The sequence below is a fragment of the Cariama cristata genome, unplaced genomic scaffold (genome assembly GCF_000690535.1).
Source record: "Cariama cristata isolate BGI_N322 unplaced genomic scaffold, ASM69053v1 scaffold14266, whole genome shotgun sequence".
NCBI lineage: Eukaryota > Metazoa > Chordata > Aves > Cariamiformes > Cariamidae > Cariama > Cariama cristata.
The window spans coordinates 14,320-31,917 of record NW_009621660.1 but is presented as its reverse complement, the minus strand read 5'-3'; the positions used below and the strand labels follow the sequence as shown (position 1 = coordinate 31,917).

The following is a 17,598-nucleotide window of genomic DNA, read 5'->3' as shown; positions in this document are numbered from 1 at the left end:
TTAAATCCTATCCAGCATTATACTGGCATCATGCTGCAGTACAGATCAAAAAGTCAGAAGGAACCGAGTGAATTTTATACAGGTGCAGAGACCTGCACAGACTACCAAGTCACAATTCTAGGTGAAGAGGAGAAGAATGGTATCATTCTGTAAACTAGCGTGGTGACCCACAGCAAGCACAGTGCGAGAAGATGGAGTGAAGTGAGGGACTTCCATCTTTTTACTGGCATTTAAACATCCTTATGGATACCACAGCAATTATTTCAATAGAGGTTAGGTTCAGGTTTGCCCTGAATCCATTTGCCACACTACAAACTCTGACTTAAGTCGTCCTTAAGGGTGGTACATCACCTTGAAACAACTGCAGTACACTGATCAAGTACGCTAGCTAAACAGACATCTCTTCATTTACTTGTCTCCAAAAGCGGAAAGGTCCATTTCATAACAGAAAGCAAACTAGTGACTTATCTGCTTAAAAACACACATAAAAATATGCACAGTTTTCACAGCAATTACACTCCAATGGACAAAATTGGTACTGGGACTTTAAGTAAGACTGGGGGCAGGAAGAAGGGGAAACTATAGTGCCAAGCAGAAAATTTTTAGGAATAGAGAAATTACAAATTCAGTCATACATGCTTTGCTTAGAGCTGCCAAAACTAATCTAATGTAAAGCAAAGATTTTATTTTTTTAAATGAGAGTTTCCTCCCCCAGTAAACGCTTTGGTAAATGGCTTAATTTTTTTTTTTTTAAAAGCAGTTTCCCATTAAATTCCTTATTACAGAATTTGAGTAGAACAAAATGCATAAATGTCTATTATATGTAACATTTGATAAGTTACTTTCAATAACGTACTGTGAGGATTGCGAGCAAATATTTCTGGAAAATCATGCAAAAATTATTAAAATAAGAATGTAATTTTTTTTAACATTAAATGTTTTAAGACATGGAAAGAAGTTACCTCTTTGAAAAACAAAACAAAACAACTAAAACAACAACAACAACAACAAAAACCTCAGAAAAATAATTTAAAGATTTTTGCAAGCCCAAAAGATCTCTATTGAAGCATTACCTTACCCAGGAACAAGAAACTAGAAACCAATCTGCAACAAAAATCTTGGAAACATCATCTATCACAGGGCTGTATGAAAGATCATTCTTGTTCTGATTCAGGGATGCAAGGCATAACCACTGTTTTCTGCTGCAAGAGTTAGGCATCGGGAGATCACTGTCAATTAATTAGGATCTCCACATCCTTAAATTATATACTAATACTTAGTAGAGGAACAACAGGACTACTAGTCCCCAGTTATTAGATAGGTTTTTTTGTTGCTTCTTCTGACTTGGATGGTGTTCACAATCTTGAGATTGAATTGGCTATTTTCAAGCTTGCTCACTCACCTAGAGACATATAAGTTAGCGCCTGGCTTTAAGTAGACTGCAGGGTGAACCTTATTCCTAAAGCCTTGATCTGCCTTTCACACCAATCCTGATTCCCTTTACTCATCTATATAAATTACCTTGTCCCAGGAGAGGCTGTAAATAAAACGATCAAAGGTCCACGATATTCAACAAGCACCACATAAAAAGATTTCTAAAGCGCAGTTAATCTGGGCAGACATTTTCAACGCATCATTACAAAGAAAGTCCACAAGATACCATTCAAAAATTACAAAAGGCGACTCATCATTACCTATACTAGGAGTAAGTCTGCATCCACAGATTAAAAATAACAAACAAAACCAGAGGTACTTGTTAATGACAAAGAGGAAGAAAAAGTATAAGGAAGGATAGACTACATCACTCACCAAAGGCACTGAAAAGCTGGTAAAGGTCACTAGTCTTCCACTCTTTGGGAAACGTAACATGAAGAACATGATCTCGTTTTGGCTGTACTGCGAAACAAAAAAGCATTAGTTAAAATAGGAGTCACTACGAGTATCTTTAGAATATCCTAAAAAAGTTATCCAATATGGTCATGTAGCTTCTTTTTTTTCTTTAAATAAGAAAACAGGCCAAGATCTATGAAACTACATCAGGCACCAACAAAAACGTGCCTCCAATTATGCATGAAATAGACATACTAAATCCTACTAGCTCATCTGTATAAGAAATTGAAACAGCATTACATGCAGCGGGAAAAGCCCACAAATCCAGTCCTTCCCACCCTTTGTGCCAAGTTCAAGGACAGAAGAAAAAAACAACAGCTTCTTCATGCTCCAGCTCTCGCTTAAAAAAATTCTTAGCAATAATTCAATGCTGATATTTTCCTGTCAATAAAAAAGTTACTGTGAAACAACATCCAATTCAGTTTTCACATAACATTAGGTACAAGCTAGAATATACACACTGACAGACTTTTTTTTTTTATTATTAAAAACCTCACCAAGAAAAAATAGCATATAAAGGCCAACATCTAAAGAAGAAGTGCAAAAGAAGTCTTTAGTGTACACTGAAAGTTATTTGGACCTTTGAGAATCCAAGTCAAACTGCTGGATGAGGTAAGAGTACAGCAGAAATTATCACTATACATCTGCCTTACTTTTACACACTTCCCCCTACACATCTGGTTTTGGTTATCATCAGAGGCAGGCTACTGAATGAGACAGACCTTTGACCTCGCCTAGTAAAGATCATTTGTACATAAGAAACCACCACAATGTACATGCGACTGAAGTTCCTTTCACTAGACACTTGAGCTTTTAGAACCTGTGAATTCCTATCATATTTTAAAATGAAGCAAGTGGAATACTACATTTTAAGGTGCAAAGATATTGAAATATTTTGCATTTTCATATGAAACTATTTACAAATCATTGATTGAGCTTCTCCACAGGTATCTGCAGAGATTTATGTTTTTATGCATGACACATTGCTAGATGTTCCCTTGTCTTTTTACGTTTGATGTTAGACAGAGCCTGAACCATAAAGTGGAGTGTTCCACTTTATAATTTACTGCTCCAGTTTGTTAAAGGTAACTCAAGGGTTAACTACACACAGCTTTATATGATCAGATTTTAACTTGACCACATGGAAACACTCTCAGGAAGAGCTTCTCTCTTCTTTGGGTATAGAGATATAGGGACTGATTTTCATTTTAGTGAATTACCCTCCTGAATTCTTTTGTGATACAAACTTCTAGTTTCTGATCTCCTTAGCCTTCAGTATTAAAACAGGAGAGTTTTTCAAGGTGGATCTCATTCATGGAGCACGTGTTGAAATTCAGACCATCAACTACTTGTTACTGCTATATCTGACTTTCATGTGTACTTGACCACATTAAACAAGGGCAAATCTGCTAGGTTTTTTTGCCACATTTGGTTAAGATGCAACTTTGCACCTGTGCACTGTTAATTTCCAAAATACAGCTAAGCATTAGCAATTACTACAATTTAGTTATCACTAGTAATTACAGTAAGTTTTAGATGTGGTACTTCAAGGCATGGTTTAGTGGACATGGTGGCATCAGGTATACAGTTGGACTTGATGATCTTTGAGATCTCTTCCAACCATAATGATTCTATGATTCTATGATTCTAAGTGGTACTGTCCTCAGCCCGGTATGTGCTTTATAGTAGAAAGCATGTATGTTTCTAGGTATAACTCTGTTCCACAGGTAAGACTTCTCTTTTGCATGAACTTGAGAACTGTAGCTTTCAACAGCTACAGTGTTTCCTCAATAGATAGAACAATTTTTTTCTGTGCTTTGGTTTTAAGCCTTCCCACCCCTGCACAAAGGTTTAATGGAATTTTTATTCCCTAATCGTTTTTTAACATCTTGCATAAACTCAACAGAACACAACAGTTAAGGCCTCTTAACTGTAAAGGCCTCTAAAACACAAGCTCCTAACCAAAACATGTCATGAAAATAAAACAGAGATTTCCAAATGCATCTGTCTTCTAAGGAAGAGATTGCAGCATGAACTCAATTATAGCATTAAAATACTAAAAAAAAAAAAAAAAACAAACCCAAAACTTCATGAAAGTGCCATTACACATGTACCAACAGTAAAAGTCACATGGTCATAATTCAGCATCTCATACCTGAAATACCAACTGTTTAATGAAGTCACGGGAAAATAAGTTTCATAAGTTTTGTTTTGACTAACTACTTGTTTTGCTTCACATAAGTAAAGAACTTAGTTTTTCAGTTGCAAAAAAATGGGAGACCAGAACATGACCCTGTGGTAAGCTGTAACATGGTGTCTAACTAGTTGGTCAGCAGAACCCACGCAGCTTAGAAAAGGGTAAATTTTTCATCTGTCTGATCATATCAGCTGAAATAAGATTGATATTGGAGACAGGTATGCAGGAATATGGCCTTTTCCAGATGAAACAGTATAAACCGAAGATGTTATAACTGCCAGCCTCCAGCCACTTGTGATTTGCTTGTAAGTGCTTTAATCTGTTTCACTCAAAACAAACTGGGTTAGCATGAGTTTATTAGAAACTCCCTGCTAACAAATTACAGCTTTGCACAAGCACCTGAGCATCAGATTGGATGGAGACCGAAGTAGCTAAAGAAAGCAATCCCTTCATGAGCACAGGTGAATTCTTGTTGCTTAAATCTGCTACTTCAAAAACCAAAAAGGACACAAAATATTTTAAGCACCAGAATTCAATATTTGGGCGCTATACAAGCCAAACAACAAAACCTAACGAGCTGTCTTAACAAGCCAATGAAGATCAATTCATTGCTGTATAGCCTCATGAACAGCTAGCAATTCAAAGGTTAAGTATTTGCAATCCAGTAGCAGAGAATTGTAACTGTAACAACTTCAGTTTCAGATGTTATAACAGCCTTTTTCTATTGATTAGAGAGAAGAAACTATCCCTAACCCTCCAGTATCAGTTTATTCTTAAATTCACTTTGAATCCTCTGTTAAAAGTCTATACCTTCTACCTACTCAGGTAAGAAATATTTTGATTCGTATTCTTTGTGCAGCAACTTCATTGTTTTAAAAGGAGTTTTTACTGCACAGTAACAAAAGAAGATGATGACAGTCACTTTCACATTCAATACTATTTGACCTAGCATATGTTACTGAACTCCATTATTTCTGGAAAAATTGCACAAACTAGCTATAACACTACAGGACAAACAAACTGACAAACACAACAAAACTTATGACAGTCACCCACTTAGCTGCGCCTCACTTGTTTGGTTTTTTTTCAAAATACAGTCTCCAAGTATATCTACCACAGAAGCATGGCCTTATTCTTTACATGGCTTTACATCTCTACAAAAATGCCCCCTACAGACAGCAAACCACCATATAGTTCCTCAACCTACAGTAGTGTTTAAATCTCAGAACAGCAATAAAAGTTTCTAAAGCAGACAGCCAAACATGCCACCCTACGTGTACTTTCTGTTTTGAAGCTTAAAACCTCTCCCTGGTTCAGATTCTGCTGTAACATCTGCATCAGTCTGTTCTACAGGAGTGGATTTCAGATAAAAGAGAGAGACTTTCAGAGGCAGACTCTTTTTTGGCAACTCTTCTTGGCATTGTATCAAAACAATCCTGTAAGTTGGCTAGCAAGTGGAAGTAGCATCTTTACAGCTTAGTACTTTGGCATTCTCTCAATGACCCAAAGTATTTATCCATTCTTCCACTCAGTATCAAACAGTTGGGGAAAGAAGTATGCAACATATTTAGACAACCATTCCAGTAGATCCACAGAGTCAGAGCTCAGTGATCTGATCACCTAACTGCATTTAAAAATTAAATATATGCCCTTACAGCATATATTTTCCTCTCCAGTATTTACTTCCATCTTTCTAGAAGTGCATTCTGTTACTATTAAACTAGCATCTAATAAAGGGTCATCCTCCAGTCTGAGCTTTCCAATGTATGGAGTGGAAAATGTCTTCACATCAATATTGCTTCCAGATGGGTATCATTTTTAAGACATTTGTGTATCTGACTTCACAGTATAAAATTAAGCTTTCATCTAGTTGAGGACTAGACTGACCTCCAGGGCTTCACATTTTCGTAAGTCAAGACATCAGTGGTAACACTCATCTGAAGTCTTCTCCCTCACAGTGTAACATCCCATATCAATAAGGACCTTTATATTAGTAAAATCTGTTTTCATTTAAGTGTATTAGCAACTTATTACAGCCGCAGGTCTGTAACCTGAAATTACTTGAAATGTAAAAATATTTCAAGTAATATTTTTCTATTTATGTAATCATAATCTCATGTGGCAAAAGAATTCTGATGAAGTTAAGTAAAGCTACTGCTGCACACAGATTGTGAAGAAAAGTGGCCAGAAGATTTTTCAGAACTATTTGCTATTCACTAGTTTGCATCCTGTATTTACTGCTGCGGTGAGGGGAGAGGGGGAAAGCGTCAAGACCCCACTTTATATGTTGTATGGTACGTTAAGAATAGTGACCCAAAATAACCATAAAGCTGTTAACTTCAAACTCTGTTACATTTAGCTACAATAGTTTCATCTGTTCTAGTCAATCCTCTTTATAAATGCAGATTCTCTGGTCAAAGTTGAAGAGTTTACAGTTTTACTATTTCATTAAAAGGGGGACATTTAGATCATTTGATAAGTGGCTAATAACCTCAACACAGCTGATGTCCCATGCTTTAGATATACGATAATCTTTACACTTCCTCCTCCAGGAAATTTGTCAGAATGGTAGTAACTTTACAATGAAATAAGCTACTTACAGTCTGGTCCTTCCAAATTGAGATATGGTATGTCCATTACTCTCATAAGAAATAGCCTGAAGCAAAATGGAAAAGCATCATTAGCAAATTTCTGCCTAAAGACCTTTTAATAAGCTTTCCTTTTTATAGTTTTTTAGATGTTGCTTCTGAAGAAGCAGAATTAGTCATCCCAACCATATCTTAAGCTGTATTAAAATAAACAGACCTCCTAATTAAGTCCAAACCATTATCTAACAATCCAGATTCAAAAAGTTACTTGGCATGACGCTAGTAATTTTACTTATTCAACAAAGTAAGAAGAAAGAAGCCTCAAACTGTTACTGCTGAAAACAATTAAGTGGGAAAATTAACATTCAGAAAGTAGCACCTCTGCGCAGTAAGAGCCAGTTACACGGTGGATAGTGCAAAAGCTGTCATTCTGAATACACAAATAATTTCCCATTTTCTGAGCACTGCATTGTGCTTTAGACAGAATGGATCTTAAAACCCTAAAATGGTAAAAGCCATCATGACACTTTAGTGGAGATAACGAGGACAAGTCTTTTGCCATTTAGCATGTAACTGAAGAGTTTCTCAAAACATTCAAGAAATGCTTTCAATAAAAGCTCATATTCAGCTCTGAAAACTATTTCCCTCCAAAATAAGACAATTAGCCTAAAATCTTGTCATAGATATAGATGCCACATTGCTGTTACAAAACATTTGCTGTGCACAGTGTTCACTGGATGGCTAAAATAAATAACTTTTCTGTAACTTCAAAAAGCTTCTGAAATGCTTATCAGATTACAGTTACAGTAGTCAACTAAGTAACAACTGATGTAAACAGCTGATAAGAACATTTTAAGTGTGCAGACTGATCTGTAATTCCCTAGAAATTCTTTGTATCATACCACACTCACTACTGGCTTTTAAGAGTTTGAATGTTGTGTCCTTCTGGTTACTTGTATCACTGAAAAGTCTACAGAAATGCAGTTGATAAATTGTCTTGACTATAAATATTCAGGAGGAAAAAAAAATAAAACCATTGGGAAGAAAATGGACTATTTGACAGGTTCACATGTAAGCCAGAGGGTCTTCAGAGAACTGGCACCCGCTGGGATACACACTGTCCCATCTAATTTGTCTTCCTGAATCTCAGGGAAGACACCGTATGATGTGCACTGTGTCCCCCTGAGCACTGCAGAACCTAAAAGGAATTTTATCAGTAAAAATTAGAAATATCAGCATCAATTAACTTTAGAAACTTTCACAATTCCAGCATAGCACTGAATAATGAAGATATTTTACAAAAAAGCCAGAGTTTCTTCTTATGTTTAGCCCTAGGTGCCATATTCCTATAGCCTTGGCTTCATTATAGTTATCTGACTATACGGGACAGGAGTGACACCTTGAGAATGAAGCTAGCTTCAGAACACAGATTCCACAAGGAAACAGAGAAAAATATCCTTACTCTGACATCTCCTAGAGATCTGGGGTAATACTGACAGGCATACAGTGCTATTGCTCAAAAAAGAGAAAAAAAAAGCACCATCCACCCAGAAAACAACAGACAGGAGACAATGGTCAGGCCATAAGGGTATCTTTTATGAGATTAAAGGGAGGGGGAATACAAATAGGGAGTGTGGGACATATCTTCCAAGGAGGAACAGAAGGAAGGTGACTGTATTCCATCTCTGGTGGAAGACATCAGGCAGGACCATACCACCACCTAGCTGGGCAGAAAAGAACTTGCAGGTCTGGGATCGATGCTCTGCTAGTAAGCTGGACTTAGCTTCAAACTGTCGAAAGATGCTCAGTTCCATTTATTACCTATGATTTCTGCTCATGTCTTCATCTGAAATAATGTCAACGTCAGTGTTAGTAGGAGCCACAGCCTTCTTCAGACTCCAGTGCAGGGGATAAGCATAGCCTAAATATACAGTATTTCAGCTAGTCAGTAAAAGCAGTTTAGTCTTCCCTGGGTAGAGGTTGTCCATCATCCATACAGGATAGCAAAGGTTTAAAAAAAAAAAAAATTAAAAAAACCAAAAGAGGCAGATTTGGTTTAAGTTGAGCTATCTGAAGAAAAAGCTTTCACAGAATTCTTAGAACCAGCTGCTTTTTAAAGTACTCAAATAAGTAGTTTAGTTTCCTAGGTAGCAGGTTTCATAAAAATAAAGATGAAGTTTACTAAAAATACAACAAAATCTTCTGGGGAGAATACTAGTTAAGCTGCCCTCCCCCAGGTTTTATCATGTTGAGGAAAGCAATACAGTGGCCAACAGCAAGAACAGACTTAGGCCAATATACCTGAGATTAATTAAGATCAGGTTTTTTTATTCTCTGAGACAAATCCTACATTTATTTGTTTGGTCAAAGAACTATGTCTCTAAACAGCACATACACACACAAACACACACACTCCCTAAAGAGATAGTATAAATACTGATTTTAATATTAAGTGCACTTAAAGTACATTATACAGTAGTAACTGCATCTTGTAGCACTAACTTACATCACAGGAATTATGAACACTGAGTTGCAGCATAATCCATATTTGAGTATCCATAATTATGGTCACAAGAATTCTCATCTATTTGCAGAAAATGTAACCTAAGAAGGTTGTTCTGTATGACAACATGAACCCTGCTTTACATTAAATAAGCTGGATTTATGAAGCTGTAGCTATGACATTGCTTTTCACTGCATTAATTCACAATTATTTAAAAGCTATACTGACCAAGCTAAAAAAAAAAAAAAAAAAGTTATTTCCTACACTGTTTAGAGGCTACAGCCAGATCACATGGTCAGAGGACAGAGGTCTATTTCTCAATATACAACAATATCCTAGGAACTCTGAGGTATTTTGAGACAGCCACTTAGAAGACAATTGTTTCTGTAGCAAGTCAAGTATAATAAGGACAGCAAGGCTACTATTCATGCCACTTCACAGCAATGCATAAGTAGTCTCAAGTAGTCAACATTCTTCCTCTGCACTTAGCTAGGATGAAAGTTTTCACTGGTGTGTGATGAACTGTGTAGAGAAACTGATCCAGCTGAAAAAAGAAAAGGCATCTTTTTAAATCCAGATCAGTTTACCAATCCAGCTCAGTAACTAGTACAGCCACATGTGGCTGAAAGCACAAGGACAGCAATTGTTTACTCCTATACCATGACTGAAAAGTTATTGGTCAAATTGCAGAAAAGCATATTGACATTCTTTTGCAATAATTTTGCAAAGAAAATTAAACTAATATAGAAAATCAGAGAGAGAAATGAACTGATTTGCAATACATGCCACAGAACCTAGCTTCCTGGTGAGACATTTTCCACATATATAGCACAAAACCAAGCTATGTGCACCAGTTTTTGTTTCTGGTATCCCTTTGTATGAAAAAAAAAATATTTCTAAGATAATCTATATTTCTACAGACCATCATGCTATTCAGCTCAATAAAACATGGTGTTTTCATTTCGCTATACCTCTTTCACCCCCTGCCTCTAGCTACATCAAAAGAAAAAAACCAACATTCAAACAACCTAAAGAGATTCAAAATAAAGTTGTCATTAGAAGTTTGGGAGGGGCTTGTAGGTGGGGGCAGGGAGTTATGGAAGAAAAGAAGCGATCTTGCTCTGAACAAAACAGGTCAAAAAATTTCAAATCAGCTCTGAAGTATATAACACAATACAGCATCCAAATTATACACGTAAGAGTTTACATACTACAATATAAAAAGTCCCATCATCTCAACTCATAAGTGTTCATCAGGGACTACCCACAGCAGATTGTTCACATGAACATGATTTTTCAAAGACTTTGTATATACAATGAACCATAAAGACTACAGAAATGCATCTCTGGAATTCTTGGCTTATTGAGTTGTTTATCATATAACTTACTGCGTTATGCTTAAAAGAGCCAAACAACCCTACGGCAAAGTCTGTTTTTAATCAGTTCCACTCTTGCAAGAAGTCGAAACAAAAGATTTTACCTACACTCATCATTAACCTATATGAACGCTAACCTATATGCTGGCCACCACTCTTGAATGGCAAGCCATGAAGTTCCGTAACTTTGCTGACAAAACAAAAAAGGTCAAAATAATTACTGAAAAAAAGTATTACCTTCCTTTCAAGACTAAGTCTGTAAAAAACAAAGCCTGATTTTTCAGTTTTAAATTTATTCCCACTATTCACATTAGTGATAAGTCTATTCAAACAGAAAACATTTCCAAAATCCTATCAGTCACACCAATCATGTAAAAGTCTAATCTCTAACCTGTATTTAAATATTAACACCTAGTATTCAAAGATCTTCAAATTAAGACTTCATAAGCAACCCAAAGAATCATAAAGTGGTCTGTTTTAAAGAACATTTTCAAGACTATCTTGACAATAGTTCAAACTGAGAACATTGCTTCTAAATAATTGCCTTATAATAAACTACTCTGTCCAGCTTCTTTCAGGAAAAGCTTCTGTGACAGATAGTATAACTTTCATTTGTTTAGCTTACTGTTTGCATGTTGTAGTTTGTGTTTTGCTTGAAGAACATGACTACAGCACAAAGTAAAAAGTTTCCTTGTTCTGATTGCTGCCCACAGGATCAGGTAGAACTTCTGGAGGAAGGAGGAAGATAGGTTTTTTTTCTCCCCAGGAGGAAAAGAGGATGCTCAGCTAGGGGAAGCTTCTAGACCACAAAGCAGAGGAAACTAGGTGTAGCAGGAAGCTAGCTGGCAGCCCAGAGCATAACTGCAAAAAAGCCCCAGAAGCAACATACTTACTAGGGACCTTAAGATAACTATGTAAATTGCACAAGCCCTGGATGTTACTTACAGGGGCTAAACAGACCAAGTGCTGGAAATAAGAGATCTGGTCTGCAAGGACATACTGAACAGAGCAAAAGACTTGTTCATTTAAATATCTAACAGCTCTGACTTCTAACATGTACTTAAATATTTTTTTTAAAAAAAAATAATTGCATAAATGCAGTTGTGTTATTCTGGTTTGTTATTTTGCATTATAGTAAAAAAACTAGCTTTAAAAATACAAGCCTTGGCCTGCTCACTAGAAGGAAAATGTGAGACAGTCTCAACTCCAAGCTCTGACTGAGGTAAGGTGGCAGATGTTAGTTAGAATATGGCAAAGCTTCTAGGATCATGTGAAAGTAAGACATGGCAAGTCTTCCAAGTTTCCATGATTTAAAAATAATATATAGCTTTTCTGAAACAAGAAGCTACAAGTTCTCAAGTTCCAAATAATGACAGAATGGATAAACTTTCTTTTTTCCTTGTAAACAGTAATTTTCAGTTCTTGCTAAAAAAAAAAAAAAAGCTGTTCTTCTCCATACAATTTTTTCTTAACTTTCCCTTTGTTACAGTCACGCAGTGTTAACTCTGAAGCTAGAACAGACACAGCAGGCTTCCTCTCAAAACTTTGAAATGTCACTATTAGAGGAATGTACACAATTTGAAGTACACAAATAAGTTGAAAAGCTTGATTTTAACACATTACTGTGACAGTTTTAGAAGTTTCAGTTTGTAGTTGTTGCGGATATGCATCTCTAGAAAGAATGGAAATAATTTTGGTTAACTGCCTCACACATCTCAGTGTCAAGATAATCACGTAACTGCTGTCACTACAGTAATTCGGGTTTCAGACCAATGGAAGCTGAAAGCCATTGACCACGATTATTCCCTCATTTGTGTGGGCCACCTGAACCTAAAATAATTAATTTTGCCAACTCCTATACAATAGGGTTTGAAAGGATGGAATTTCTCCTGAATTCAAACAAATAGACAGACTAAAGCACTAGCAGCTTTTTAATTTCAACTGTTTTCCTTTCATGTGACAGGTTATACTATCTTTAGAAGCTTCATAAGGTAAAATCTACAGATTAAATATGCAAAGAATCAAATCTGTGCATAGACTTTTAGATTTCTCAAGTCTTACTTCAATTTGTTCAAGTAGTTTGCACAAAGATTTAATTCAAAAGCAAAATACTGATCATAGCATGTCGTGATTTAACCCCGGCCGGCAACCAAGTACCACCCAGCCACTTGCTCACTCCCCACTCTGCCCCCACCATGTGGGATGGGGAAGAGAATCAGAAAAAAGGTAAAATGCATGGGTTGAGATAAGAACAGGTTAATAATTGAAGTAAACTAAACTAAGAAGAAGACGACAAATGAAAAGGGAGACAACAAAGAGAGAGAGAGGAGTAAAACCCAAGGAAGACAAATGATGCACAATACAATTGCTCACTACCTGTCAACGGATGCCCAGCCAGTCCCCAACCCCTCCCAGCCAGCTCCCCCCAGTTTGTATACTGGGCACGACGTTCTATGGTATGGAACATCCCTTTGGCTGGTTGGGGTCAGCTGTCCTGGCTGTGCTCCCTCCCAGCTTCTTGTGCACCTCCTGGCTGGCAGAGCATGGGAAACTGAAAAGTCCTTGACTTAGAGTAAGCACTACTTAGCAACAACTAAAACATCACTGTGTTATCAACATTATTCTCATACTAAATCCAAAACACAGCACTGTACCAGCTACTAGGAAGAAAATTAACTCTATCCCAGCTGAAACCAGGACATAGCATCATCCCATAAACTACTAATCATATATGTTTATTATGCCTTCTTAAAAATGGGTTACCTGATAATGTTAATACAATAGCTTTGTGTTACTTGGATCGATATTACAGTAGGGATATTTTAGTTTTTCCAGACTGTTTAGTGTACTCAGTTTTAACTATCACCAGTTTCTGACAGTCCTACAACATAAAGAACACCTGACCAGTTTTTCTTCGGTTCCAGTATTCCCAAAGCTTACTCCAGAAATAATTTTCTAAATCAGAAACATATTCTCAACACTGGCATGGACAAGGCCATTAAAGCAGTCCAGGTACTCTACTAAGTGTCCTTTTACAGGTTAGAAGAAAGTAAATCACCCTCTTCAAAAGAAACTTCAAAACAAACTCTGGCCTCTCTGTAGCATTACGAAAACTGAAGTGTAAAGAAAAATGCAGTTAGCCATTAATTCCGAGGCTAGAGATATACATTCTAAGGATAGTGTTATATTTCCATGTTTTAGTAGGTCTCTTAATACAACAACTACTTACTTGTTATAAAAAGGTTCAATGAGCTTTGATCTAGCAGACACATGGTTTTTCGGAGGACTGAGGAACGAACCTGATGAATGAGGAAAAAATTCAGTATGTAATAAGCAGCTACAGACAGCAGTAAGGAGAAGGTTTGAAAAAGACTACATAGATACCTAGGAAATTAGCCATGGAGATGAAGCACAGTCCAGTAATGTAAGCATCATATCCTGCTTCATGAAGCTGTTCGGAAGCTGTATCATAACTTGGAAACCCTTCTGCGCTTTCTGAGGAGAAAAAATAATTTGTAAACACATTATCACAGAAGTTAGAGGCAGCCCTGTATGCTTACCCACACACTTATTTTGTCAGAGCATAACATCATTTGGGTAAGTTTATATGATTTTCAGAATTTCTGAAGATTCAGAAGTTCTGAAATTTCAGAATTTCTGAAGAAAGCACAGGGGTTTTTTGTATTTTTAAATAAGAATAGGCTCCTAGAATAGAAACTCCTTCCTATCAAAAAACTATTAAACTACAGACCTACTTAGCCAAAACAGAGCATTAATCATAACACAATGACAGCAGGATTCCCCACACAGCATATTTTTTTCCTGACTGTCTTGCATTTAAAAGAACAGGCACTCAGGCTAATTGAAAAACTCTACTATTAACCTCTTTGCTAACCATCCGATTGACCTATGGGCAGATTTTTCAAGGTATTTAAAAGATGAAGAGGGAACTAAGTGATTAAAGCACGTCTTTATTGAAGACTTTACTGACGATCATGTTTGGTGTTTATGTGAAGATGTCGAGAAGTATCACTTGAATCACCTCTGAAAATGGAAACCTTAATAGGCACTCCTCTGAAGACAAGTGTCCAAAAGTGCCCAAGTCTCAGTAACAGAGAAATACCTGTACATGACACTTTTTTTAAATCATTTAAATTTTTTCCACTCCCAACATCAAAGTTATTTCACCTCTCTAGCTAGCTTCTCAACCTCTAGAAAGCTGGCTCATTTTCCTCTAGAAGTTATACTGAGAATAGGACTGGAAGAACAAAATTGACTGTTCAAAAAGCCAGAATCATGACACTTACATTAAGTTACAGACTGAAAAGTGAACTCTGTAATTCCGTTTAATTTACTGCATTCAACCTAGCAAAAGAAGCTAAACCAATGATGAAACGTACCCAGGATTTAAAACAGTGATACAGAAATACTAGCATAACTTATACAATGGAAATATGTAAGCATATCTACTTGTATTTTGTAAAAAGAAACTTGAATCCAAATTTTATATATAAAACTAGAGTAGCAAAACATCAGGCCTTTTTTCAGATGAGGCCTTACAATATTTACTTAAAACATAAAGTTGTCTGAGATTCCGATGTTAAGCTATACTGTCTGAGCTGAAAAGGACATTTCTTAGTGCTCTGTGGTTTTTTTAATAGATACATATCCAAAAGAAAACATAAATGAACAGTTAATGAAAGTATTTTCAAAAATGCTTTGCTTTGGATGTTTTGAACAACATTAATCATCTCTGATTAAATATTAACACTTCTGAGTCAGTTAACCATTATGGTCCTATTTTGCTCAAGAAAAAAAAAAAAAAATCCATAAAACTATTATTTTATATTATCTCAGCAAAAAACAGTACCCGACAGTTCCCAAATTATGTTACATCCTAAGAAGAAGCTACAGAGGATACGCTGCTAAAAGGTCTGCATGCAATTACTGCACACTCCATATTCATGGTACTGCTTAGGTCTAGGCACCAACAGCTCCTGCTCATTGTCCAAGAAGATTGTAGACTATCCATCTTGTTAACTCTCCTGTTACTACAGCTTAAGTGCATCTGCTCTGCACATTCAGCAATATAAACAAAGTATCACTCATGTTGGTTTTGATTAAGCATTGAGAATTTCCCTTCCAACATACTCTACTGTTCAGTATTACCCTCCCTTTTCTAAATCAGCAGCTTAAGAAAAACTCCAGCACCTTCAGATAAGCTTGCCCTTTGATTAAATAACCTTCCATTCACCTCAAAGCAAAGAAAGCTCTAAAGGAACTTTAATAATTTCTAGAACACATACGACTAGTCACTACTGGGTAAGTTTTCTTGGTTTTGTTTGTCTAAGTGCCTATTAGAGTGCTCTGGCTTTGATCTGAAGGATAATAACCACCAAATGAAACAGTTTTAAAACAATTTCAAGTTACTCATCAAATATCAACCTAAAAACCAAAACGTCGTCATTAGAAGATGATGAAACTGTTGTTCACTGAATACATCCATTCTTCTATTATCTAAAATAAAGTGGAAGGATTCCTACTGACTTCCACTAATAGTTCTAAATATAACTCCATTATATGTATATTGCCCGCATTTAAAGTCCCTTTCATCAAAACACTACGCATTAATAGGGGAATTTACATTTCAGACCAAGAACAAAAATAATCAAAACACTTTCTTTCCTCTGAAAGCGGAAAACATTTCAGAAGTAAGACCATTTTGATATATCCTTACCAACTTTAGGAGGGCTGAACGGAACCTCTTTTAAACGCTTTTCCAGTTCTGCAAGGGATGTATTATTAATGATCTCCTGCAAGAAAAGGCACCATTAACTGCCAATGCCAAGCACATTTTCCCTGGAAACTGAAATCAAATAGGATAAAATGAGTATTTACTGCTGCCACCTTGTGTTCTCTAAGGATTTATACATAGCCTCATTTCAAATACAGTCTGTCAAGACAAGTTTTAAAAAGTTAACCTGCCTCATCTACAACAGAATGAGTCACAAGCATTTATTAATACTTTCAAGAATTCTTCATGATGAATTATGCCAAAGTAATATTTCTATTCGAACCTTGTTCCATGCATGGTACGTGTGGCAGAGGAAAGGGCAGCACAAACAGCAAGGCAAAATATCCTAAATATTGATCCTAATGGTCAAAGGCATTCAAGGTGAGTATTGAAGTGTGCTTGCTGACTGGACATTCTTGAATAGTTTTGTGACTGTAAATACTGCTGATTTAAAGTAATACAAAGACAGTGAAAAAAGCCTGACAATCAGAAAGCTGCTCCTATACTTCAGCTTAGCTGAGTTGTATTACCGAATCTATATATGTATATAAAATGTTACAAAAAGATATACAGATTATTAATTTCTTCAAACCAAATTTCTTGACGTTCTTAATCAAATATACATTGTCACTCAGTACGATGGAAAAAACATGCAGAATCAATAGCAAGAAAAAAACAAAACAAAACAAAAAATCTCATACAATCTTTCTTAAAGTTATCGGAAATTTTTGAGGACCAAATTTCCTTTGGTTCTAAATCAAGGAAGTTTACAGTTATCATCAAGTCTGCGGTCTAAAAAGTTGTCAAGAACTCAGTACAATGAACAAGCTCAAATGATGCATTATACTGGCATCCCAAAGCACCATTTAATAACAATAGCCTAAAACCCAAGCATCTACTGAAAAAATTACAAATATTAACATAACTGTACCAAACATAAAACTTGTGCAGTATTACTAGTTTTCAGAATACAAAAGCCTCTATTCTTACTACAGTACTATGCAAGACAAACCTGAATATACCGACTGAGTACATTTTAATGAGATTTTCTGTTATGCAATGCTCTAAAGTCAGAGAGGTATGCAGAAAGATACATGCTGCTTCACCAGCATGTTTTTTAATCAATTCATTCCAAAGGCACACGGGAAAGCAAGAGAGTATAATCATTTCTCTCAATACTTCTTTGGAAGAATACAACTCATGCTGCAAGAGGTTTTAAGAGACACTTGTAATTTTTTTCTCCTGCTGAC

The 17,598-nt window shown here is 36.1% G+C and overlaps 1 protein-coding gene across 1 annotated transcript in view; it reads right to left on the bottom strand.

Moving 5' to 3' along the window:
* PARN (poly(A)-specific ribonuclease) overlaps positions 1–17,598 on the bottom strand; it is a 63,984-nt gene that overhangs the window by 32,139 nt on the left and 14,247 nt on the right. The window contains exons 15-19 of the mRNA XM_009702058.1: positions 16,292–16,367; positions 13,939–14,049; positions 13,784–13,853; positions 6,688–6,743; positions 1,810–1,896 (exon numbers count right to left, since the gene is read on the bottom strand). Coding sequence (XP_009700360.1) covers positions 1,810–1,896; positions 6,688–6,743; positions 13,784–13,853; positions 13,939–14,049; positions 16,292–16,367 — 400 coding nt within the window. The remainder of the gene's footprint in view (positions 1–1,809; positions 1,897–6,687; positions 6,744–13,783; positions 13,854–13,938; positions 14,050–16,291; positions 16,368–17,598) is intronic.